We start from the raw sequence: 23990 nt of genomic DNA on the forward strand, positions 1-23990 counted from the left end.
GTAAATGGATTTGTACGTCTGTTTTGCTAGAATAGTCTGATTGAATTTTTTTGGGAGGTAGGTGTTCTATATTTTATAAATATTTTACTTTTTGACTAGTATTGTTCAATGTTTTTATAAAATATACTGTAAATCTATACCAATAAGGTACATTGTACTTCTCTCTTGTCTCCTATTCAGCCTGGCCTTCACTCTCACTCCGTCTGTGTCTCCAGATCCAGTTCAAGCTGCCTCTGTCCTGTTGGAGCTGCAGGATTTGGTGATGAGAACAGGGCTGAAGGATCGAAGCCGCCTCTTGCTGGGGCCGTTCTCCTGCGGCACCTCCCTGGAGGCTCGCTGGTCCCGGCACAGCGGCAGCCCCGGACCTGAGCCTGGCCTCCCTAAGCTACTGCTGGACCTAAAGGGGGGACTGCTGCAGGTCAGTCATGAGCCTTGGTTCATCATCAGCTGGGCTGATCTGACTCTAACCCCAGGGGCAAGGTCAGTAACTCAGAATCTGTTTGGAATGGAGCAAATTGCTCAGGGACACTTATCCACAGGACTTGGTAGGAAACCTTCTGGTTTAAATAACCACTTCTAATACTGAGTGAGCAAGTGAACTTTGTTTCATAATGTCTCCTTTCAGTATTCATAGGACACAGCTCATCACATTCTTAACACCCCTCCTAGGTCTTCTGCCATAGCTTTTTCAGCTGAGGTTCATGCTGTAATTTCACTAATAATATATATAGTCTATATTTTTAGGGGCTGATCATATTTGTGCCATTTTCCTCATGCAACGTTACATAATGTGCACTGTGAAAAGTCCCTTTTGAGTGTGACTAAGTGAATGTATTATTACTAATGTGTTATTCCACATTACTTCTTCGGGGGAACCCCACTGTCCTGGCTCTTTTATGCTTTCATTGCGTGCCCATTAAAAGAAACATCGCTTGCAACTCAACACTAACTACGTAATCGTACATTTCCCTCCGCAAATATTGCTGTTTTAATCAAGTGCAGTACAAAACCACTGGAATTCCCTCTGATTTTGTAGTCGTGTGCTTTCTTTCCAAAAACTTGGAGAAAAAAAGTCCCTGAATTTTCTTGTTTTTGGAGTTTAGTCATAACCCGTGCTTGCGAGCTAGTGAGTAGCGGGAAAATAGGCAAGGCAGCTCCATGTGTGAAGAGTTTTTGACTCAGAGATTCCTGGTCCTTAGGCCAAACCCCAGACAGATGCACTTTGATGGAGAATGGGAAGGGGAATGCCACGGGTAAGTACTGTACGTAAGGAGGATGCAAGGTTATATTGGGTAACGCTAGGAAGAAAGTGAAGGGATGATGACAAGGGTTGCTCTGACTGCTTTTCCTCCTGTTTTGGAAGGGAGTTAAATAATTATACATGCAGGTAGTGTATTCTGTGCATTTGAATGACCCTCCTATGTGTTGTACTCATCACGACTGTTCTTCTCTCCTTCCTTCCCATCTATTTTCTTAAATCCCTACGTCTGCATGTGTTTCACTAACAGGTCTTTTGGGGCCAGGAACACCTGAACTGTCTAAATCTGGTCCAGGAGCACCTACAAGCGTACTTCCATCGCCAAACAGAGGACGTGGCTAATGCTTGTTCCAAGGCCAAGCCCTTCCACGCTCAGCCACCACCCTCCCCAATCACTCCCCAGACAGAGCACAGCTCTGATGACCTGCGCACTGGGCATTTTCAGTACATCCACGACTCAGGTGAATGCACATACAGAGCCTGCTGATTTTAATGCACAGACAACATGTTCTGTACTGTAGCTTATGCCCATAAATCTTTAAAATACTCTAAATCTTGTTTACAGTGAGGTATTTGTGGAACCCTTCATTTCCCAGAGCAGCTTCTACATTTTCAGTAGTCATCCCAAACGCTTGACCGATCACCTGCCACATTTGCTTTATTACGTACCACTCATACCAGTAATTGCAAACAGACAAAACCACATTTATCTAAGCCACAAAGTATCGATATTACCGTACCTGGATGCACAGAATATGTTTTTTTTTTTAATGGAGCGCTGGTCAATAAATCTGCAGGATGAAAAGTAACCATCATTCATAAAAGCCATGGAACTGACTTGGACGAACAAAAATAATAACCTTTGTGACAAAGTGAGACGTCACTTAAGATACACATCGATTTAAATCAAAGTCAGATCAAAGCCTCTCTGTGGAAAGAAGTTTCATCGGACATGTCTGCCTGGTTCCACTCTGAGGAACATGCTGTTTACTCCCCCCCCCCTTTGTGCCGTGTGTGCGCCGTTCCGAACGTACACACACACACACACACACACACACACACACACACACACACACACACACACCGTCATTGTACACACTGGATCAAAATTCTGTCTGGCTGTAGCCCAGCAGTCCACTCTGTCAGCTGCGGTTGAGCCTTTGTTTGTTGCACCATTCCTCTGGCCTTTGATGCATTTAATATGCTGACTGAAGCAGGAGAATGTACAGTAGTGAACTAGAACAGAGAGGACAATCTGTCTGCAACATGTTGTCAGCAGGCTGGGGGAGCCGGGCCGTGGAGTGCAGCTAACGGCGAGTGGCTCCTTGGGACTCAGACGCAGGGAAGGTTGAGATGGATGGTCAGATAGGCAGATGAAAGGGCGACAGGGGAAAGGAGAGAAGGACTCCTCACTTTCTCTTTGAGGCAAAGAAATGGATGAGAAACCTCATGAAAGCGTGTTTTTTCTGCTTTCATCCACCTAAAAGAACAACACACTGTCCACCTTCGAGCGCGCTGCTCAGTGCTTCGCTTTAGAAGAAAGCCCAGATTCTCAGGGCCCTTGAAGTGTGTTTTCTACAAATAGAGTCTCAGTGTATGAACCCCCAGGACCCTAACAAAGCAGCAGATCTGGGATCTTTTCCTTTTTTTCCCCCAAATAAACATTTTTCCAAAGGACTTGAATCCCAAACAGCAGCCACAACTTAAGTCAAACACCACTCAGGCATTTGTCTCCAGAGCGTTCGCTTAGTGCCTGTATGCGTGTGCGTATCCAGCTGTTACAGGTGCATGGCAGGTTCCATCAGTGCTTGTTTACCCAAGAGCCAAAATGTTTAGTCAGCCACTCGGTTTATATGCAGCTTCTTGCGCCGGTAAACATTCAGCGGAAACATCCACCAAGCTCTTTTAGAGGTCGGACATACTGGAGCAGGAAAAAACACAAAGTCAAACACGGTGAAAAGGATGATCCAATGCCATCCTCACCACATTAGAGCGCATCCAAGTTTCCGTCTCTGTTTTTGTCCGCAAGCATCTGAAAATATTCCTAGCGTGCATTTTGGGGGATTTTGTGTCGCAGTGGCTTTTATTCTACCAGATGTAAGAGACTTGCCGTCAAGTCAGTAGGAGAGAAATATATTTGAAATCATCAAGCTGCATCTTTCATGTTTTAATTTCCCCCACTCATATTGTGTGATGTTTTTCATCCATTGTGTTTTTTTTACTTTTATGTTAATGTCAATATAAATGTATTCTGATGATTGTGATGTGTTTCTTGCAGCATCGCGTAAAATGCCGGGACCTCATGAGGTGGTGTTCTACAGTGAGACCGAGGACAGTCCAGGGGTCATGTTGTGGAGATACCCTGAGCCCCGCGTGCTGACCTTCGTCAGGATCACCCCTGTGCCTTTCAACACCACAGAGGACCCTGAGATCAGCACGGCTGACCTGGGGGACGTCCTGCAGGTAGGAATATTTACACATTGCTTCATAGGAGTAAATGTTACCATGTTACTTGGCCAACACAAACTCAGCCAGTGGTAAAGAAAAGAGCAGTCATGTGTTCGACAACCACATGTTTGGTGGGAAGTCGTCAGCTACCAGGACGAGGTTGAACGAGATGTAAAATGAGAAGAGGATCCACAGTTCTCGCTGCTCCTGTCTGAACATCACCTGCAGTGCAAGAAAAACAAACTGTCTTACAGATGGGCTGTGTGCCATTATGATTCATTAGCCGTGAGAACTCCCGTACCCTGGTGTTATTGAATGACGGCAGACCCCTGCTGTTCCTCCGAACATGTAATACACAGTCAGACATCTGTAGAAGTCATCTTGTGTGATTTGGTGTGACTATCCAGGTGTCTCCATCCCCTGATGAGGTTATATTTTGGCACGCTGCAGCAGCTACTGAGTCTTCAGGGCCTCACCAGAGTGATGGGGAACAATACATCCCACTTTTCCTCCTCTTACTCATCCCTTGCTAGTTTATCTCCTACCTTTTTTCCCAATATATCATCCTCGAATGCAATCTGGATCCCCAGTCACATTCCTTCACATCCTCCATGTTATTTTACTTTTCCTGCAGCAGAAAGTTGCTATTTTTGGGATAGAAGTGCCTGGCGCTGTCATAACCACAGTTGCATTATATAACTTTGCAGTTAAGAATGAAAATGTTAAATGTATGGAAAAATACACAATGTGCTTTAGGCATCCTGTAGGCTGAGGCAGCTATTGTCCCTGTCAAAGTTTCTTAGCTTTGCATTTATTGTGGGAAGCAGCTGTAGCACAACTGATTTTTATCATTATATTATTGTTACACAGTAACATGAGTTCCTTCTTCAGTGTTGCAAAGAAGTTAGTTATATTTGTAATTTATGATGCTTTGGGGTTAGGTTGGGTTACCTTTCCTCCTCCTTCTGTAGCAGCCATTTTTCATCCTCTCACACTCCCTTTATCTCTCAGATTCCTTCCTTGTCTCCCACAATCATTTCACCTACAGTACAGATGTTTTCTTCAGCCTGTTTATGCGCGCTGGCCTGTGCGAGGCAAGACAAGACTCTGCAGATGTGCTGACTTCCCAGTGAGGCCCCTCAGCTGTAAAGTCTCTAATGAGCGAAACTTTGAAGCCTCGAGCTGATTGACTGTGTATTGGGTTACAGTGGATAGCAGAATGAAGCGCTGTGTGCAGGGCAGGAGGCCTGGACATGAATGTGACAGTGATAGACAGACTTTAGGTTAATGAGAGCCGATACTACACATTATATTATAAGATATACAGTATTTGGATAGTGGAGTATGTCAGAGAGAGAGAGATCGCAGCAGAAATCTATGATTCCCATCTGTGTTTCAAATCATCAGACGATTAGAGTCTGTCAGAGACTTTATCCACACATACAATACAACGACAAATGCTGCACATACAGTACTGTACGTACAGTACACTTAGTGATATTCAAAATATTCCAGCTATTTCCTTGCGCTTTCCAGACACTGACACGCGTTGATTTTGGTTTAATTTTCCAAAGAACCTCTTTCCAAATATCTGGTTGCGCTTTTAGTTCCTCTAATTACTGTCAAATCGCACAAATTGTAACCTGAGCGTGCGTTTTTGGGGCCTACCAGAGGTTTCCATCTGCCGTAGAATTTTCATTTCTTTTGATGACACCAGACGTACTGTAGATAAATCCACACCTGAAGATTGTTTCTGATCTGTCAGGTGAGCGTGTGGGAACCTTTCTTTATTAAAGAAAGAATTCCTATTTTTTTGCCTCCCAGTTTCTCTCAAATACTGTATTTTGTTCTAGATTTGAATGATGATTCTTGTTTTTTTCTTTGGAAGGACATTGGGCCTTCTGTTGATAAACAGCAACTAATGTACTTACATATGTGTCCAGCATATTTCATACATGCACAGTGCATGTGGTCGTGCATGCACTGTTCTGTACAGTATGTGTTACATGTTACATGTGGAACCGGTGGCTGATGAACATGTGGTTTCCACATCTTCCTCCCCACTAGTCCTGTCATCTGCCACGGTCCTGTCTTTTCTGACAAGTCTGTTAAAAGGAATCAGGTGATGAGACTTTCACGGGGGAAGTGGTGAAAAGAGGATGTGTCAACCACTCGACTATTACTTAAACCACTGTAAGGGATGAGACGCTGTTGGAGAAAAGAAATAATAGCAAGGCATTGTTACAGACAGATGAGGAACTTTAAAGCTGGGATGTGTGAGGTTAATCAACATTAATTAATAGCAGTAACAAAAACACCTCCTAGAAGTGTTTCAGTCCATTGGTCATCAGCCAATGGACTGGAGTTTTTGTGCTGCCAAATTTAAATTGGTTTCAGCCTTTTTATGCTTTCATTTTACAAGAATTCAAAAGTTTTAGAAAGTCCAGCTACAGCGAGCGGAAATGCTCCATAAAAATCAAGGAATTTCATTTACTTTACATCAAGACTGTGCAGAGCTAACGGGAGAGAGCAGGAAAGAGAAGGAGGGCAGGCATAATTTCTCAGGCCTCTAAAATTACCATGTGGCTGTCCAGAGATGGAGGCTGATAGGTTTTGAGAAATGGAAAGTGAGAGGCATAGGGAACGAGAGAGCGATATTGTCATTTGTCTGTATCGTTCAGGCAGAAATGCTTTGCTAATTTAAGGCTGTTTATTATCAGGTGGAGGGTGTAAAAGATTGCAGATGGGCAGAATAAAGAACGGTCTCCTCTACACACACACACACCCCCCCCCCTTCAGCAGGGTATGCTGAATAAATGAGCGTGGGGTGGAGGAGGTTCCTGCCCTGAGCCGTACTGCTCACTCGTCCCCAGAGCAGATCATATTAACATTTTATAAAATCAAGATTTCCTGCATTTAAATAGTTGTGGTTTCCCAACTGGTTCCAGTATCTCGAAGGGGGGATTCAAGCCTCCTTCCATTACTCAAAGTCAAATTGCTGCCCGTGCTGTTTTTACATGCGGTGGAATGAGCGTATGCGGGTATGATGGGAGGCCAGCTGACAGATCCCTGATGAGGCATGCACCGGGTCCAACCTGTAGAGGGCTCAAGCGGCGAGGGGAAGGAAGGGGAGAGGAAGGTGACTCATTCTCACCTTCTCACTGCCGTGTGGTCCAGTCCCGTGAATCATAAACAGGTGTCCCCGCTTCTCTTTTTCCATCGCTCTTGTTCCTCTTCCCCTTCGTTTGCCTCTCTGTGGGGTTCCACAGTCTGAGAAGCCGGGAGTAAACGCAGGCGCTGCGCCTGAACCTGACCCCAGCTCTAGGGAGCAGACGGAAGAGACGCCGCACATAACCTCGGAGAACAACTCCTTGGCTTCAGCCTTAGCGTATTGTTAAACACACCCAGCTTTGCCTTTTCCACCTGCACTTTTCTCAGCCGACAAATAACCGAATTCGATCAGTCACCCGCTTTTTGAAGCAGATGCCCCACTTGTTTTCCGCTTTAAAAAAAACAACACGCAGCATCTGCTCCCCTGCTGTTGCCTCCTCGCATGGCACTGTGGGACAACCTTTCATGTTTCACCATGGCCCCGCTGGCCTGCGACCCATATCATAAAAGCTCTGTGGCCTGAGATGAACCAGCAGCCAATCAGCCCCAAGCAGCGCTGCAGCTGTTGTTTCTGTTGTTGTTATTATTATGAGAAACACAGGTCCACCGTCAGGGCCGGCATCCGCAGCGTGTCCCGTTGTTGCTAATGAACACATTTTCTCCAATTAGTGGGCATGTGCAGCCTGTTGTTGGCAGTCAGGGCCTGAGGCAAGGCAGTGGGGATGTTTCACATCAGAGCGACACACTAAACCAAAGGGCGCTGGTGCGCATTTTCGCCAAGATAACTATTATTTTAGTGGGACACAGCCGAAGCAGACCTGCATTAGTCACAGCTAATGCACTATAAAAATAAAAGACTGTCCATGTGGTTAATTCGATCTGGAGCGTTTACACCTCATCCACCAAAACTCCAGTCCACCTTTAAAAAAGTTGGCATCGCACCACGAATCGGGGAAAAAACGCCGAACACAAAGGTCTCAGCGCGGCTCACAGTGATTTTCCACCCTGATTAATGTTAAAGTATATTAGCCCACCTGAGACAGCATAGCAGGAGTCATTCTCAGAACAATTTTCATTACATCTCCTGAGCAAACATTTTCTCAAGCCGATGTCAATTCAATTTGTCTGCTGGCTGATAAGAAGTAGCTAACAGTGGAATTTTTAGACATATAGGCATCAGTAGAATAACACGGGGCCTAATAGCAGTGTTGATGTTGTTAATAAAAGTAATGGCAGACGCGGCTGTGGGTGTCAGCAGCCGTGGCCTCAGAGGCAGCTCTGGGAGTGTCCAGTTGCAGAGACATATTTGAGCCTTGGCAGAGGTTACACCTGAGTCCATCACCACCATCCAGATCACGTCTCCACGTTGTGTGTTTGCTTTAGCTTGCCCGCCGATATGTTATATTTTCACTCACTGGGATTTTTCAATCAGTTTGAGCGAGGTAAATCTATGCAGAATAGTAGTGGGGCAGAAACAGATGTGGGTGACAGGCATGGAAATCAGATCTGTATATACGCCGTGCTGCCAGCAGCCCTGAATGCAAATACTGTGTATTTGTAAATAAGCTTTCCAGGCATTTGAACCACCTCCAAATTGGAGCCTTGTCTGCAGCATTAAGATAATATTTGAGATAACTCCCTGGCTGATGTTTTACCCTGGGGTCTCGCTGCCAGTCCGACGTTGTGGAGTGGTCGGGCGGGGTGCACGGTGCCGACCCATCCAGCCAAGAGAACGTCAGCTATTCTGAGTTACACGTTGTTTATCAGATAAGTATACACACACACAATCAGGCAAAGGAAACTGACACTGCCCAGACCGCATAGGCACACCTGTGTATACACGGGCTACATGTATACATGCATATTGTCTTTCATACGTGCAATTATACAGTTGTGCTCCTGAACGTACAGTATGTGTAGAGCACATGTGACACTTCTACCCAAACGGGCCCCAAGCGCCAGCGTCAGTCATCCAGGGCCGTTTTTTTTTTGTCCTTTTCAAGCATATCTTGTACTGGTTATTGATTTCTCTCCTCTAAGGCCATTTCGCAGATTGAACCAAGCAAATGTATTCCACTCTAGCAAATCCGCTTGTCCTGTGTTCAATCCTCCATGCTGTAATGTGTATAGTATATCACAGGTCGAGGGAACTGGAGATGCAGCGAGTTTCCTCTCCAGTGGCTCAGCGTCGGTGTTGCGGGTGCACAACTCTGTCAGGTACAATTATCAAACGCCGATTCCAGGAAAACCTGTGTGGCATTTGGTGCATGATGTAAGCTGCGATGACCTCATCCATTCCTGAGCAACGGCGCGGCCCCCACACACTTTGTTCACACCACTCTCCTCATGTATGCGAGCGCACCAACTTGTTGACAGTTACATCAGTGTGGTAATTGTCCGGGGAGCTTTGTGCCTCCAGTTAACTGCTGTTACAGACACATGCACGCAGAACATTACACTCGCTCATCTGTAAAGTACTCATCACACGCACACACGCTCTCGTGACATACTGCCTGATATTGTTGAGGTTTGCCCCTGAGAGCACACTGCCACTACCGATCCATCAGTGGCCGTGTTGTGCAGGTGGTCAGGGGAACCTGAGAACCTGGCTTAGTTCACACAGGAGCTCCACACACATTTATGCTAATTTGCTCCAATGTGGCAAGAACGAATGGAGCCCTACCAGTCATCACATAATGCGAGGACGCTCACATAACCTAATTGTTATTCATCCGAGGAGCAGCTCCAGGACGTCCGCCTTAATGGCCGTCTTGTACCCTACGGCCCGGCTCTTTAGCTACGCCGTGGTCATGCAGCGTTGCGGAGAGTTGTTGTCTCGCTGCGTTGGTGGTCTGTGGTCAAAGCGTTGTCGTTTTTTCCGACTAGACACTAGAACGAGGTTTTGGTTTGTCTGAAAGGAGTAAAACCCAAGGTTGTAAGTCAGGCAACATTAAAATCAGCGCTCCAAGGCAAAGCTCCCCCGTGTCATCACAGTGTCTGTGTGAGTGCGTGCCTATGAGCGGACCAGTGTGGTTTCCTATTAATCCATGTGCAGCTAAGGACTGAAGTCATTTGTTTGGTCTAAAAACCAAGTCGTGCAGTAATCTGTCAGCAGGTTACGCTGAGGGTGCTACGCGGGTCTATTTGTTTGGAGAAGTGATAAGCCACTGAAGTCTACTGTACAATAGTCACATATCAGCCAGTGTCTATATGCACAGCTAGAACACACAATATGATTGCTTGCTCTGTCTGATGAGTGATTCACATAAACTGTACTTTAGTGAGCAAGGCAGGACCAGATGACAACACACTCCTTATGTGCTGTGGGGACGTGTTGTTAAATATATTGTTTTGAAAAGTGAGCATATGTGAAGATTATGCTTTATGATTCCTTTCTAACTTTGGGGTTTTAAATAGAGTAAATTATTCCATCAACAGTCAACTGATACTGAGCTACTTGTGTTTATGTGGCTTGCTTAAAGCTCCGCTGTTTGTCGTTCATCAACATAAAGCTTTTTAGAAATGCCTTCATACAGGATGTGTACTCAGAACCTCGTCCAGAGGAACCTGCTCAGAGACATCACATGCAGGCTTGGGTGCAGGGTTCCATCAGGTAGCTTCAGGCTAATTAGCTAAAATTACAGTTTAAAATATGACTGCACTCGTCAGAGTCAGACATAAACTACAATATGTTTTTCTGATCAGGTTCCCACATCACTGTTTTGGAGTTGCACACATAGATTTGCTCTTTTGTTTAAGTACTGTTTGAGTGAAGCCCCACCAGTCATCATGCGAGAACGCTTGTCTCCCTGTCTCATCTGAGAATTTCACACTTCTAGCCTTTTTATAAATGGTGATATTTCTTAAGTGGAAATGTGAAAATAGTGGAGATCACATGTTGTACTAGTCTTCACAGAAATAAGCCACAGAAGGAGGTTTAACATGAGGCACTTGCTTATTGAAGCTGTTTAGAGCCAACAAATAAAACACCTTCCCTCGTTTGGAGGTTGCTCACAGCAGGTACGTGTTCTTCTGTTCTCTTTTGTAGGTACCATGCAGCCTGGAGTACTGGGATGAGCTCCAGCAGGCCTTCGTTCTGTACCAGGAGTTCAGCCTCTCAGAGAGCAGTGCTTGTCAGCTGCAGCTACCCAGCCTCAGCCTCACTGACCAACAGAAGGAGCTCGTGGCCTCGGACCTGTGGAGGATAGTGCTCAACACTAATGCGGAGGGAGGCGATGAGCAGAGGTGAGGGGAAATATCTGTATTCTATCTTGTGAACTTGGCCTAGTAACAAATCTATGTGGATCGAGAGCGCGTGTGGAGTCCAGTGCGAGGAGAGAGAGAGAGAGAGAGAGAGAGAGAGAGAGAGAGAGAGAGAGAGAGAGAGAGAGAGAGAGCGTGCACCCGGTGCCGCTGAGCACAAAGAGCTAGCAATGTGTCCCTCGCCTCACATCTGGTGTGCAGAAGCAGGGAGCGGGCTTGGAAAGCGTTCAGATCGGCCTAATGAGATTTCCCAGCACACCAAGTGCCTGTCAGGGCCCATCCGGATTCCTTCCTGCTTACCTTGAGTGTATCTAATCGAGGGGAAGCTCACGGGAAACAGGAGGAGTAAAGCCCCCATTGGGTCGGATCAGACGTTCCTTGGCCTGTGCTGGGTTGGGCTGAGCTGAGTATGGATGGGATGGGTTGGACTGGGCCAGCTCTGTAACACCTCAAACAGCATGCTTTCACTCCCTTCCTCTCACTACCACTGTTTCCTCTCTTCATCTCTCTCATGTCTCACTCGGGATTTTGTTACATCTTCTGTTCATTTCTCCAATTTTTCATTTCTCTCTGTCTTCGTTCTCATTCCTTCCTCATCTTAATTTACCCCCCCCCACACTTGACTTCCTCTCGGGATTAGGGAAACTTCTAGTGGAGGAGAATTGCCAAGCCCAGATTCTGTGTGGCTTACAAAGCTCCAGATGAGCAGAAAGGGAAGAATAAGAAAGCATGTAAGAGAAGAAACAGAAGAACTGAACTGGAGCACATACTGTACAGTGTACAGCAAAATATACATCTGTGTTTCATTACAATCAAACTCCAAACACTACATTTCCTTTATGTTAAATTATTTGTCTGTTGTGATCAAAATCGATTCCCCGTTCTTTACTCACTGGCTTCATCTGCCTGACTTTAGTTTCCAGCAGAAAAAGAACTTGGCTGTGCTGCCAACTGGAAGAAATGAAAATTGTCAACATATGATGCTTATCTTTTTTAAGGAGCACCCTGTTGCACAAGACTTTTTTCAGGTCCTGAGCGTTTCCTGCTGGAGTTTTTATGGTGGATCATGGTAGCAGCAAATTACAGAGCAAATGGTCATTCACTTCAATTACCTTCCATTCAGCATCATCAGCCATGACGTGCAATTAATGTCCATGGAGAGGAAGCCCTGGGAAACTGTGACAGTAATAATGTATCTTAGCTCACAACCTGCGACAGACAGGACAGTCTCAGTGTTGCCTCCTTCGTTGCCTCATTGTGAATGTAGGGCTGTGATTTCTGACTTTCTGGAAAAGACAAAAGCTTTCATCTGCAAATAGTTTCAGGCCATTTCAGTTAAAGAATAAAATTCTCGTGGGCTTTATTTTACAACCATGACTAAACTCTGTTGGCTTTTTGATGGGTCTTCCTGTTTCTTTTGACTTCACCGGCCGTATTTTCTCTGCTCCTGCAGTTCGGACAGCGACTGCGGCTCTCAGCTGCCCTGTGACCAGCTGGTGTCTCCCGTGGCGTTGGCAGCATGCACCCGTGTGGACTCCTGCTTTGCACCCTGGTTCGTGCCGTCTCTGGGGGTATCCCTGCAGCTGGCACAGCTGGAGGTTCACCTCTGTCACCATCTAGAGCAGCTGGGTACAGGTACAGCACCGTCTGGTTTTGGGTCGAGTTGAACTGAGAAGGCTGATTCTTCATCATCAATGACTGGCAGCAGCTGTGATCTGTCATATAAATTTTAATACTGTATGTCACTCCTCTAGCTCCACTGCGACAACTGCGTCCCTTCCTGCCAGACAGGAAGTTACCTCAAGAGCAGGAGTTCATGGTGATGGGTGCAAAGGAGCCCAAGGTTTTCATGCGTCAGTGGAACAACGGCTCCCATCAGTGTCAGGAATTCAACTTTTCCACCCAGCTGCACTGCAGGTTGCTGGAATACCGGAATTTGACACACCTTCAGCTCCTCCAACCCTGCGTGCTGCAGGTACAGCAATTTAATTAGATCTATGAGTTTACAAAATCTATCAGGAAATGTGAAAAGGGATTTCTTCACAATAAGTTTCCTTGCATACTTTAGGGCCAGGCAGCAGCTTCCTGCACCCCTCACGTCACGACTTTGGATGTGAATGTGTTCGTGGACCCAGTGTTCCTTAACATCAGCCAGTATGCTATCCATACAGTGGACACTGCACTGCACAGCTGGCAACAGGTGAGTTAATATTACAACACACTGTAGAGGCCGCTGTAGAGTACAGGTATATGCGCCATGCAGTGACATACAGAAATCTGGCTAATAACAGCATGTTCCATGTTCCCCATTTACAGTTGATAGCAAAGAAGGAAAACTCAGTTATGCTTTTCAACTTAGACTGTCCAGTATTAGAGGATGATTACCCATTTAAATAGTGGGAGTCATTCAGATATATGTGAACTGTTTTTAGCCCGCTAGTGTTTGTATCAGAGCGTTTGGAAGGATCAGCAGGGGAAGTCCCCGATTCTGTGATGTATGGAGGATATGTGAGAAAGTCTTGTCTCAGATGGTGTAGCTGTTACAGAAACTCACATGCATCTACTTCTTCCTTTAATGAGAATTAATGAAAATAGTCTTGTTTGGGTTGTAATGTGGACCTGTGCTAGAATCGGCTGTAAACTCTGACTTAAAGGCTGCATTGCGTCTGTTTCTGGCCTGTTGTGGTCCTCGTCTCTCAGTTCTCCGCTCCCAGCTCTGCCTCTGGTAGCCAGAATATTTGTGTGTGAAGTAATGCCCATGAAAATATGGTCAAACCCGAGTGGTGACACCTGCCAAGACTTCATCTGGCCCCGGTTCTGCCCCCACATGCACATACTGTACGTGCACATACACAGATAGACGCACCCTGGTCTTCCTGGCGTCATGTGCCCCATCGTGGCTTCGCTCAGCACAGCTGTGGCTGTGCTGACTCATATACTGGCCTCTGGAGACATGAGGTATTGTCATGGTTTTACATGCACACAGGCCCTCACTGCCAGGTAAGTGAAATAATATGTATGTTTTTGTGGGAACATCTGTGGTCTCTTACCTGTGGAAAATTAAATTAAACAAGCTGCATAAAAATCTACTATAAAATGATTGTCCTGGCGAGCACTTTAATACCTTTGTTTTCAGTCAGTGGCATCACTGACTCATCAAATGCTCTTAACTAGGCGTGTTGGATGATGGGCCATGTTTGACCCTTGGCTTCATCACTGCATGATTTTGCTCAAGCTTGCGAATGTTCCCTATTTCTGCTGGTTAATTTAGCCATAAATAAGAATTTAGAGCATCTGTGGTGTTGTAATAAAAGGTCATATTGCAGCTCTGCTAAAGTGTTTTGGACAGTGTGGTGTTCGTGTTCAGTTCTATCAACATGCCAAGTATGATTAGTAAGGTTAGTTGGTCTAAACCACGCTTTTTCTGATGCTGATTGCGTGATTTGCTTGGCTTTTTATGAGCCGTCTTTGCCCAGTGTCTCAAGGGCTCAGTCAATGCGAAAACATGCCCAGAGCAATTCTTCACTCCACTCTTCACAGATATTTTCACACTTATTCACACAGTGTTAAAGGTGCATCGCATGTGTTCGCATGCAGTGGATTGCTCTTAAAACGATTAGTCCTGATGTATTGTCTTGATTAGCCGCCGCCGCAGCAGCAGCTGCCATGCGAAGCTTTTGGATTGGGAATCTTTTATCTACCTCCAGCCTTCACACTTCACAGAATGCAAGGAAAAAACAGCGTAATTACAGTAGAAGTTGCTGCATATGGATGTGGTCATTCTAATGTAAGCGGTAGAGGAAGTGCAGATGCAAAACGCTGACGTTCTTCTCAAATATGTGGTGAAAAGAAGTCGTGAACACAGCAGCGGAATCCGAGTTCGCTTGTGCTGAAACGGAATCCTATGCAGTGAACCTTTTATGTCTGAGATTATGCACAAGCTGTCTGGTGGTGTATTATGTTATAGGTATATACACATTAGCCATGCATAGAGAACCTGATACTAAATGAGGCGTAATGAGAAGCAGTCGCGTTCGGGCCTTCTGCAGCAGATGGATGTCTCCGACTGTGTTTAATTGTTTCATTGATTTTCACGTTTCCTGGTGTCAAAGCTGGCAGCCAGGCCTGTTGTGATGTGACCTGCACACCAGCACTGAACCATGCAGAAGAATCCTGCGCCACCACACGAGTGAAACCTCACAAGCCAGCGTGGGTCGCACCAGACCACCACAGCCAGAACAGCTGGATGACTTCCAGATGCCCAGCAATAAATAGAAATGAAAGAAAGACACTTCTGGGTACATGGTTGTGATTTACATCCATAAACCCGACACACGCTGTGATAAACAGCTGTAGTCATGGAAACATGGCCTGACATTATAACATCAGCAGCACCTGGCAGACACTAGTCATCATGTGCTTTACGTTTGACATGACATGTACATTTAATCTGTGATAAAAAGCAGCAGATACACGATGATGCTGAAGTTAGGCTTCATCTGTGCTGTAAATCTAGAAGAAAATCAAAGTTATTCTTTACATTATAAGCAGCTGAATTGTATGTATGCACAGCACAATAGCACTTTTGTTGTATTTCTCAGTACTTAGCCCCTTTTTCTTGCCCTCAATTACCCCATATGGCTCCAACCTCATCCCCCCACAGCCGTAACCTCAGGCCCCATGCCTCCATTTCCAAAACTCCATCCCCAGCCTCACTTTCAATCTTTGCTGCCCCCCAACCCCAACCCCAGGGAAGTGGCTTTGGTGGAAAGCCACACAAAAGCCCGGTAGTATTTAAACACTGTGCTTTTTCAGAGGCCGTTCACAGGCTGTTACACGTACAATTGAGACAGAAATGCTCCTCTTGTTATTTTTGTCCACTGTTCCAGCGATTCCTCCAGAAAGAAAGTGTGCTCTATGTAGACATCTCCAGACATCAGAGACACCATAATCCTGGCTGTAGCAGATGTGTTAGACATACAGATTATATAGGTAACATCAGATCTAATTGAAGTTACACTGTGTATGGATTCCAGGCGTCACCGTTTCCTCCAGGGCGTCTTGTTTTGCTTGTATTTGTAGTGAGAGAGAATCATTTACTGATATCCAGACATTTAACTGTCAACTTGTCACTTATGTGTGAGCCCCTCTGCCGTGCCAGCCTGGGCTTTACACTGCGTAAACTGAAGTAATAGTATCTGAGTGGATTAGGAAAATAGATGCATTTTAAGGTGAGGTTAATAAGGCAGATGTGTGTTAAATGTTATTGTCCCAGTATGAGGAGCAGGGAGCTTTTCTCCTGTGCAGATCATGTTGCTTCATGAATCCGAGCAGAAAGACAATACCATCAAAGGGTGGGATTAGCAGTGGCATCTTAAGGCGGCAGCAGGAAGTTGGTAAATCGCAGAGTCAGCTTCGAAGGGGAGCGCAGATAGTGTTCTCCTATAAAACTGGAAATGGGCTTCAGCCCACTGTCGCAGCTGTCCCATCCAGCTTTTTTGCCCTGTACCTCTGCATCGTTCTTTCTCACACATCTATCATCGGGTGTACGTTTAATGGTGTAAACTTTCCCATCCGTTTTCAATAGCATCGACAACCCCAGGAGCTTGAACGTGCTTGGCAGTCAGACTGACTTTTTACTGCCAGCCTCTTTTAACCATCAACCCTGCACCACCCACAGCTTCTTAAAAGGCCACGTCGGGCAGGGGTCCCCCTTTTGTTGAGGCTCTTTAGTGGGTATTGAGAAGCTGTCTGAGTAATGTATATGAGCAATCAGAGGGGGCGTACAGGTGCGATTCCATCAGGGCCTGAAAGTCTGTGAAGAGGCTGGAGTAAACCAGTGCCTCCAGTAACACCCATTCTCTCACTGTGCAACACAAACGCATGTTATGTGCTGTTTTGAAATCGTGCAGATGAGAAGCTGCACGCGGGAGACTTGACACCCTCCCTTGTTTTCAACACTCAGGCCAGTGAGCTCCTCTCTCTTGCATGCAAGTTGACGTATGAGTGGAGCGCATCCCTGCACGACTCGCATCACTGGAGCCGTCTGTAGAGCTTCCTCTTTGACCCACTGTTGTAGGTGGGTTAGACTCTACCATGCTGTTTTCTACCCTAACAAATGACTCCCACCTACAGGAATGCCTATCGAGTCTCCCACTTCATTCCAATCCCTGAATACATGCACGTTCGGGTCGTACTGCTACCTGAAATGAGTTGATTCCAGCAGTCATCTACATATATCTGCTGAAGGAACAGTGTTAAAAGGCTCTGGGAGTCAGATCCCAGCTGCTCTGGCCTGGATATCTGTCAGACTGTGCATTATTTACTCCCTTATTGAGGTTGTGTTGCTCTCACAGATGATACCTCTTATCTCATTTTCCTACTGGCTGACCGTTGCACTGCCAAGATTTGCCCGAGCAGCCTGCACACAACAACCTATAATGACAGGGTAAAAACTATTTATTTTGTTTTGTTTTTGCTGGCTGATTTATTGAAAATGGAAAAAAATGAAATGACTCATTTGTAAATGTATTCACACCCTTAATCCAGTTCCTTGTCTCGAGGCCAGTGTCTTGGCTCCATACTGTGGATCATCGTCATGCTAAGGGTTGAACAGCAGATATTGAATTGAATATTTCACTATATTTTGTAAAGGAGTGGCGAGCCACACAGTTAGAGATTTAGATTCTAGAGTTAGAGCTCAGCCTCTGCTTCTCCACATTAAGAGGAGCCAGCTGAGATGGCTCTGGGATGATCCCAGGACCTCTCAGGTCTCAGGCCAGGTAGGTCCAGGAGGAGCCCCGTGGGATTCCCCCAAAAGAGCTGGGAGAGGAAAGTCTGGGGTTGCCTGCTTAGCCTGCAGGCCCCAGACAAGGTGGACAAGGAGGAAATGCTCCCCAATCAGCTCTGTTAACCTCTCGTGAAATGCTCATACTTCAAATAATTACTTGCTATTTTTATTTTCAGGCTTTTTTCTCAGGTCTCTCTTTGTTTATCTCTTCATGTGTTCATCCACTAATACATTGTACATTGTACCTTGACCCCTTGTCTCAGAATGGGACCCCAGAGGCAGAGGAGATGGTTTACAGTCACTACGTGATATGCAACGACACCCACGAGACCCTGCGCTTTGGCCAGGTGGACACGGATGAGAACGTGCTGCTGGCCAGCCTCCATAGCCACCAGTACAGCTGGAGGTCACACAAGTCTCCTCAGGTACTGGAGCACACACACACACACACACACACACACACTCACACACAGCAGAAATCCCACAGAGCTCAGGAATGTCTCATTCTCCTCAGGACTACATGCAAATGTCTTATTAAGTATATGTAGCTCCAAAGACATGACAGTGTATTGAAAAGGCTCATTACGTTGCACATTTGAATCGTCTTACTCATTAACTTGAGTGCACAGATTCTGTCCAGAGGCTTCACAGAGCCACACACACACACACAAACACACAGACAGACACACGTTCTTTGTGTTTCTATCAGCACTTTCACATGGTTTTCTGACAGCATTGTTAAAGAAGATTGATTATATTTAACCCTTTGTGGTTTGGAGGTAGAGGTGGAGACTTAAGGCATATGTGTCTGTGTGTGTTTGGTGCACACGTGTTTCAGGACATGTGTTCCACAGCGAGTGTGAGATAGTCAGGTTTGAGAAAATACATGGCCATAATTGCTCGCAGTAAGTCAGTAAGTCAAGTTGTATTAATCATCAGCCATGGTTAATCTGTGTTCTTACCTCACTCTACACTTACACACACTTGGAGAATGGCAGTCTGGCGTATCAGCTTTATAAATACCATGTCTTATTTTTGCAGTGAGTCAAAATGACCTCTGTGTTTTCAGGGATGTTTTGGAAGAAAGATTATCAGAACGGGCCAGATGTCATCAGAAATGAAGAATGCGATTCCAAGCTGGTTCTGTCATGTGTTATTCCATCATGTGTTTGTGGTATATGAAATATGTGCGAGATGACCGTGATTTGTGAAACTGGATAAATATGGAGGAGTGCAGCTTTGCCAAAAACACTTAACTAGCTTATTGAGCTTGATGATAAAAAGCCTGCCAATGTGTCCACTCGGCAAACTGTAGCGCACTCTCCTAATTGCATTTCAGGGTTATGAAAATAGTGACACTGATAAGAGAATGGCTTATATTTCTTTAATAGTTACTCTGTCTTGCGAGTGTGTTTTCGTAGCATTCAAATCAGCTTTCAAACAGAGTCCTGCGTGGTTGGGCTGTTTGCTTTAAGTCCCACGATGCCGTGAAGTGTCCAAAACATCTCTGGTCATCCTGATGCATTAGTCCTGACTCTCTAGCAACATGTCTCGTTCTGGTTGGTTAGCATTCTCTTGTCAGCAGCCCCTAAACCTTAACCCCTGACCTTTCACCTGCACCCCTGTTTGCTAGCTTTGCTTTTTCTAAGCTCATTGTTGGAGCAATTTGTTTAAGTTGAAAACACAATGATCAGCTGTGTTGCTGTTTCTGCCACTTTCAGGTCTGAAGACTACTTTCAATTTGCTCAGGGCTCCTCAATACAAAGCTACTATATTATATTCTAATTCGCCAAAAGTACAAAACTACAAGGAAAGATCCCAACCTGCTGTAGGTCACACTTCTCAATCCTGCAAAGGCCTGTGATGAACCCACCAAGCTCAGTCCTGCATCATAGTGTTTACAGCCACTAGCTCTCATCTGGCGTGTCCTGACTATGCTGTTCAGTCTTGTACAGTGTCTAGAAGGTATCATTGTCCTGACATTTGGGAGCATAGTCCTGGATCACACTGAAGATCTTTTCCACATGTGGCCTGATTTGTTATTGACCAGTCGATTTTGTTTAGATTCTTTCTAGACTTCTAGTGTTCCTTTCACATTCCTTACACTATCCATCATCTCATTTCATTTTAGTACTCCTGGTTTCACTGCTCGCTTGATTAGAGCATAGCCTCCTCCCTTAATTTCACTCTTCCTCACTCTTCTAGCCCTCTCTACCATCAACAGGGTTCTTCGGTGTCTGTTTTTCAACCTTCTCCCTATTCCCCACTCAAACACAAAGAAATAAGTGCTCAGTCCCCACCCCTGTTGTTCATGGTTAATTTTATCAATGTCTGGGAGTTCTGGGGCCTGTCGAAAAGTCAGGCCATCGGTCTGTCCTCATGCCTGTGGTATGATGAGAGTATCCCTGCTGACCTGTGCACTCGCACTCACACACACACACACACACACCACCACACACACACACACACACACACACACACACACACACACACGCGCACACACACACGCACACACGCAAACCAGAGCTACTAAATTGCTTTTGTAAAATAATCTGTCCCCATTTCTCGCTCTGCCTCCTCTGAGAACTCGACAGACATCATCATGTTGGAAGTAAAAAACATAGTGGAGGAGAGAGAAGAATGCACATGGACACCTCAAGGGGTTGTCAAGGGGGATGTTTTACAGACCTGTGAGAAAAAACGTCTGGACATGGAAAAAGAGTAGCAGGGGCAACAGATGAGCTGAGCTTTTGACACTTAAAGATTAACGGATGCTGAAGCCAAAAATGTGTCTGCCTGCGTTTTCTTTCACTTTCTCCTACTGTCCTCATTCATCATGGACATTTGCCAATTGTTCTTCATATTTGCACATTAAACAAAAGGTTCAATAAATCAAAAAGGCCCTAATCAAAGGACGAGCCTACTGTTCTTTTAGCTTCAGGCCTCACACGCCTCCTCCGTGTGCTTTTGCGTGTCTGCCCGTGAGCCGTCTTACCAGTGTAGGCTTCCCATGATGTTGACATACCTCAGAATGTCTGTCACTCCTCTCAAAAGAACACTCGGGCTCCAGTGTTTTCGCAGTGAAACGTGAACCTCCGCTCAGGTCACACTCTCTCTCACCGCTCCTCTGTTGCCGCCCGTCTCCCCTCTGCTCCCTTTAACCCCCATTTCTTCTGTCAATTACAACCATGAGCTGCATTAAAAGGGTCGATTGAGGTGGTCACGTTCTCAGGGGCTGCTGTCATCTTGCCCTTGATCAAATTCGTGCCCGTAAGTGCACGCTTAGACCCACACGTACACGCTGTGATAAAATGTTTCTCAGGGTCTGGAGTGTGTCAGGCCTCTGGGTCTCGTTTCTCAGCTTCAAGCCCGGCATGCCTTCACACCACAGCAGTTACCAGCCAAGGTGTCGAAACCACTCAACCGTACGGTCTAATTTCTTTGATTATTTTGTAAGGAGGAAAAGAGCCATCGATATGAATTTTGATGCAGTTAAATTGATTAGTACATCTATTTAAAAATGCAAGGCTGATCATGCAAATAAGTAATTGACTAGAGTTTATATCTGTGTCATGCTCACAAACACGCTCAACATCCCCACCCTGCTGTTTTTCAGCGCTCTGGCTTGTGGTGCGTTGTGGATGGTTGAAATATCTGGCTGCTCAGTACAGGATGCAGCCTGGCTGATGGAAATCCCTGTGGTTAGTGTGGTTAGCAGCGAGAGGGGCGTAAAAAGCCCCCTGGATTTGGGAAGGACTTTTTAAGTGCCTACAAAGAATATTCATAATTGTAATTTAGTCCAGCAGTAGATCTGAAAACTCTCCTGCCCTTTCTGGGTGTCTGTCTCTACGCGTTGGTGTGCGTGTGGCATTGGACCAGTGTTGTGTTGATGTGCATGTGTGCGACTCCCAAGGGTACTGTGCTGGAGATAGCAGCCCAGGACTATTAGTTTGTGGTCAGATTGGCCATGTTGTTGGAAGCAGGCATGACAGGGAGGTATTTGGTACAAGTGTGTGTGTGAGAGAGAGCAGTTTAACACCAGTGCACTCTGTCTGCTTGGTTGTGTGCGTTTGTATGTGTGCTGATCCATGAGGAGCTTCTTTAAAATGTGTTCAGTTTTTTAGCACGTTGTCCTGAAGTGAAGTGCTGTTTGCATGTGAACTATTTCAACTGCTGAGACTGAGGGAGAGAGAGTTTTTCAGGGTTGTTGCCAGCAGCTTCAACCCCAGCTGATCAGGTTGACCTTTGGGGAGGTATTAGCTCCAGGAGCTCACTGACTGACTAATCAGCGAGAGGGAGACAGAGGAGCCCGTCAACAGGTCTGCTGTCCAGCATGATCTCTGGGGAAGTCCTCCACTTTCTTGTAGTGTATCATCTGGTCCCACCCTGTCTTAAACGCAGTCATTGTCTTGAATTATCAGAAATATGACAGAAACCTTTAGTAACATTAGTGCTTGGCTTCAACTTTGATGACGGGTTGTTTCTACACTCTCACTTGTGTCCCAAATTGACCTATGAATGCATGAGCAATTCACCCCCTCTGAGTCATTTATTTTACGTGTCTTCTCACACTCTATGTTCTCTGGTTCCGTCCTGAAAGAACCTCCTAATAGAATAATCTAATAAGCAAAGTCTAAAATCTGAAATATATTGTCTGTATTATTAAATTATATATACTGATTGTTTTAACATTTGTGTCTATGACAACAAGATACAAATTGTGTGTCAGATGCAGACTTGGTTTAGTCCAGTTGTTCCTGGGAATCCCTCCGACAAACAGTCATCGTTAGGCAAAGGTTCAGCAACAGTCAGCTACAGTAAGCACAGATCATATTTAGCTACAAAGGATTTATGTCCCTGGTCCAGACTGGATCAAATGTTCACAGAGTCGACCTTTTTAGGCAGCTCAAATAAAGCGGTAGTTAGGCAGCAAAAAAGGAAACGAAAGGGAGAAAATACATCATCTATAAAATCAAATCGAACGGCATGCAGCTCTGTCTGATGGAGTCAGACCATAAACTCCTACAGATTAGTGCGTAAAGAACAAAGATGGCCGCCTGAATGATTGTGTGATGATTTGCTTGTCAGCATGTATGTGGTGTTTCTGTGATTCATCCATCTGCTGTTCCTTGTCTGTCAAGGCCACTCCACAATTATACAGTAGTCCTCTGAGGCTTCGTCAGCCTCTTAACGGGACGCATAATCTGACACGCAGAATTATAAAACTAGGGATGTAATGGAAAGGGCTCTGTGCCTTTTGAAATCAGGGGGCTGTACCATAGCCCTCATACTTTCCTTACCTCCATCTGCTTTAAGGCTAAAGATTTGAACTTTTGTTAGCATTTGTTTTTATAATTTCACTGGGAGTGATGAAACTCTCTCTCCCGTAGTGCTCGTTGAGCGTATGCTTGATTAGTGAATAATAGCACATGTTTCAACAGTCTATAAAGCTCATTTTCATCAGGCCTAATATTCTAGGCACAAAGAAAATGTTTCAACATTATTCTGTAATTCGCTTTTTTCAAACAATGAATATTCCTGGGACACATTTTTATCTTTCTGCAATTCACAACTTGATCCAACCGTTTTAAAGCGTGTACTTCAGTTACCATAGCCAAGAGTTTGCGAAATGCAGTGACCTTAACCCGTGTTTTCACTTTTACTGACATTCTTTATAATATCATTTAATGTTGTACAGTCTGATGGGCCATTGCTTTTATAGAGAAAGCTTGTCCAATTGAAATGAGTTCATTTATCATTTGAGATTTAAGCTGCTAGCAGCTAGACTCCCAGATTCTACGCATCTTTAAACAAGTGTTTTAAAAGTATGTATGTACATATATCCTCTTGATCAAATCTTCAACAAAGGCTTTTGAACTTTGAGTTGCAGGCAGCTCATTGTTTCTACTAGGTCTCCACATGACAAAAGTGTTTGTATGTTTTAATGACCCTGGGCCTCATTGTGACAGCAGATTTATTCAGCTGAGGTCCCAGACTTAACTTCCCAGACTTATGTTTACCAAACAGACACAATGAGGTCTCACACTGTTGCAGATACATTATGTTTTGACATAGATTGACCTTTGGTATTTTTACAACTTTTTCATAACTTTTGGGTTG

At 45.2% G+C, this 23990-nt stretch overlaps 1 protein-coding gene across 6 annotated transcripts in view; it reads left to right on the forward strand.

The window, feature by feature from the left end:
- The window catches only part of LOC114842483 (intermembrane lipid transfer protein VPS13B-like), a 225231-nt gene that overhangs the window by 173322 nt on the left and 27919 nt on the right, over positions 1-23990 (forward strand). For all 6 annotated transcript variants that reach the window (XM_029128029.3, XM_029128025.3, XM_029128026.3 and 3 more), the window contains exons 39-46: positions 216-418; positions 1509-1719; positions 3537-3721; positions 10866-11062; positions 12534-12715; positions 12835-13055; positions 13149-13280; positions 18134-18295. In XM_029128029.3, the coding sequence (XP_028983862.1) occupies positions 216-418; positions 1509-1719; positions 3537-3721; positions 10866-11062; positions 12534-12715; positions 12835-13055; positions 13149-13280; positions 18134-18295 (1493 nt within the window). The remainder of the gene's footprint in view (positions 1-215; positions 419-1508; positions 1720-3536; positions 3722-10865; positions 11063-12533; positions 12716-12834; positions 13056-13148; positions 13281-18133; positions 18296-23990) is intronic.

The sequence above is a fragment of the Betta splendens genome, chromosome 16 (assembly GCF_900634795.4).
Source record: "Betta splendens chromosome 16, fBetSpl5.4, whole genome shotgun sequence".
Taxonomy (NCBI): Eukaryota; Metazoa; Chordata; class Actinopteri; order Anabantiformes; family Osphronemidae; genus Betta; species Betta splendens.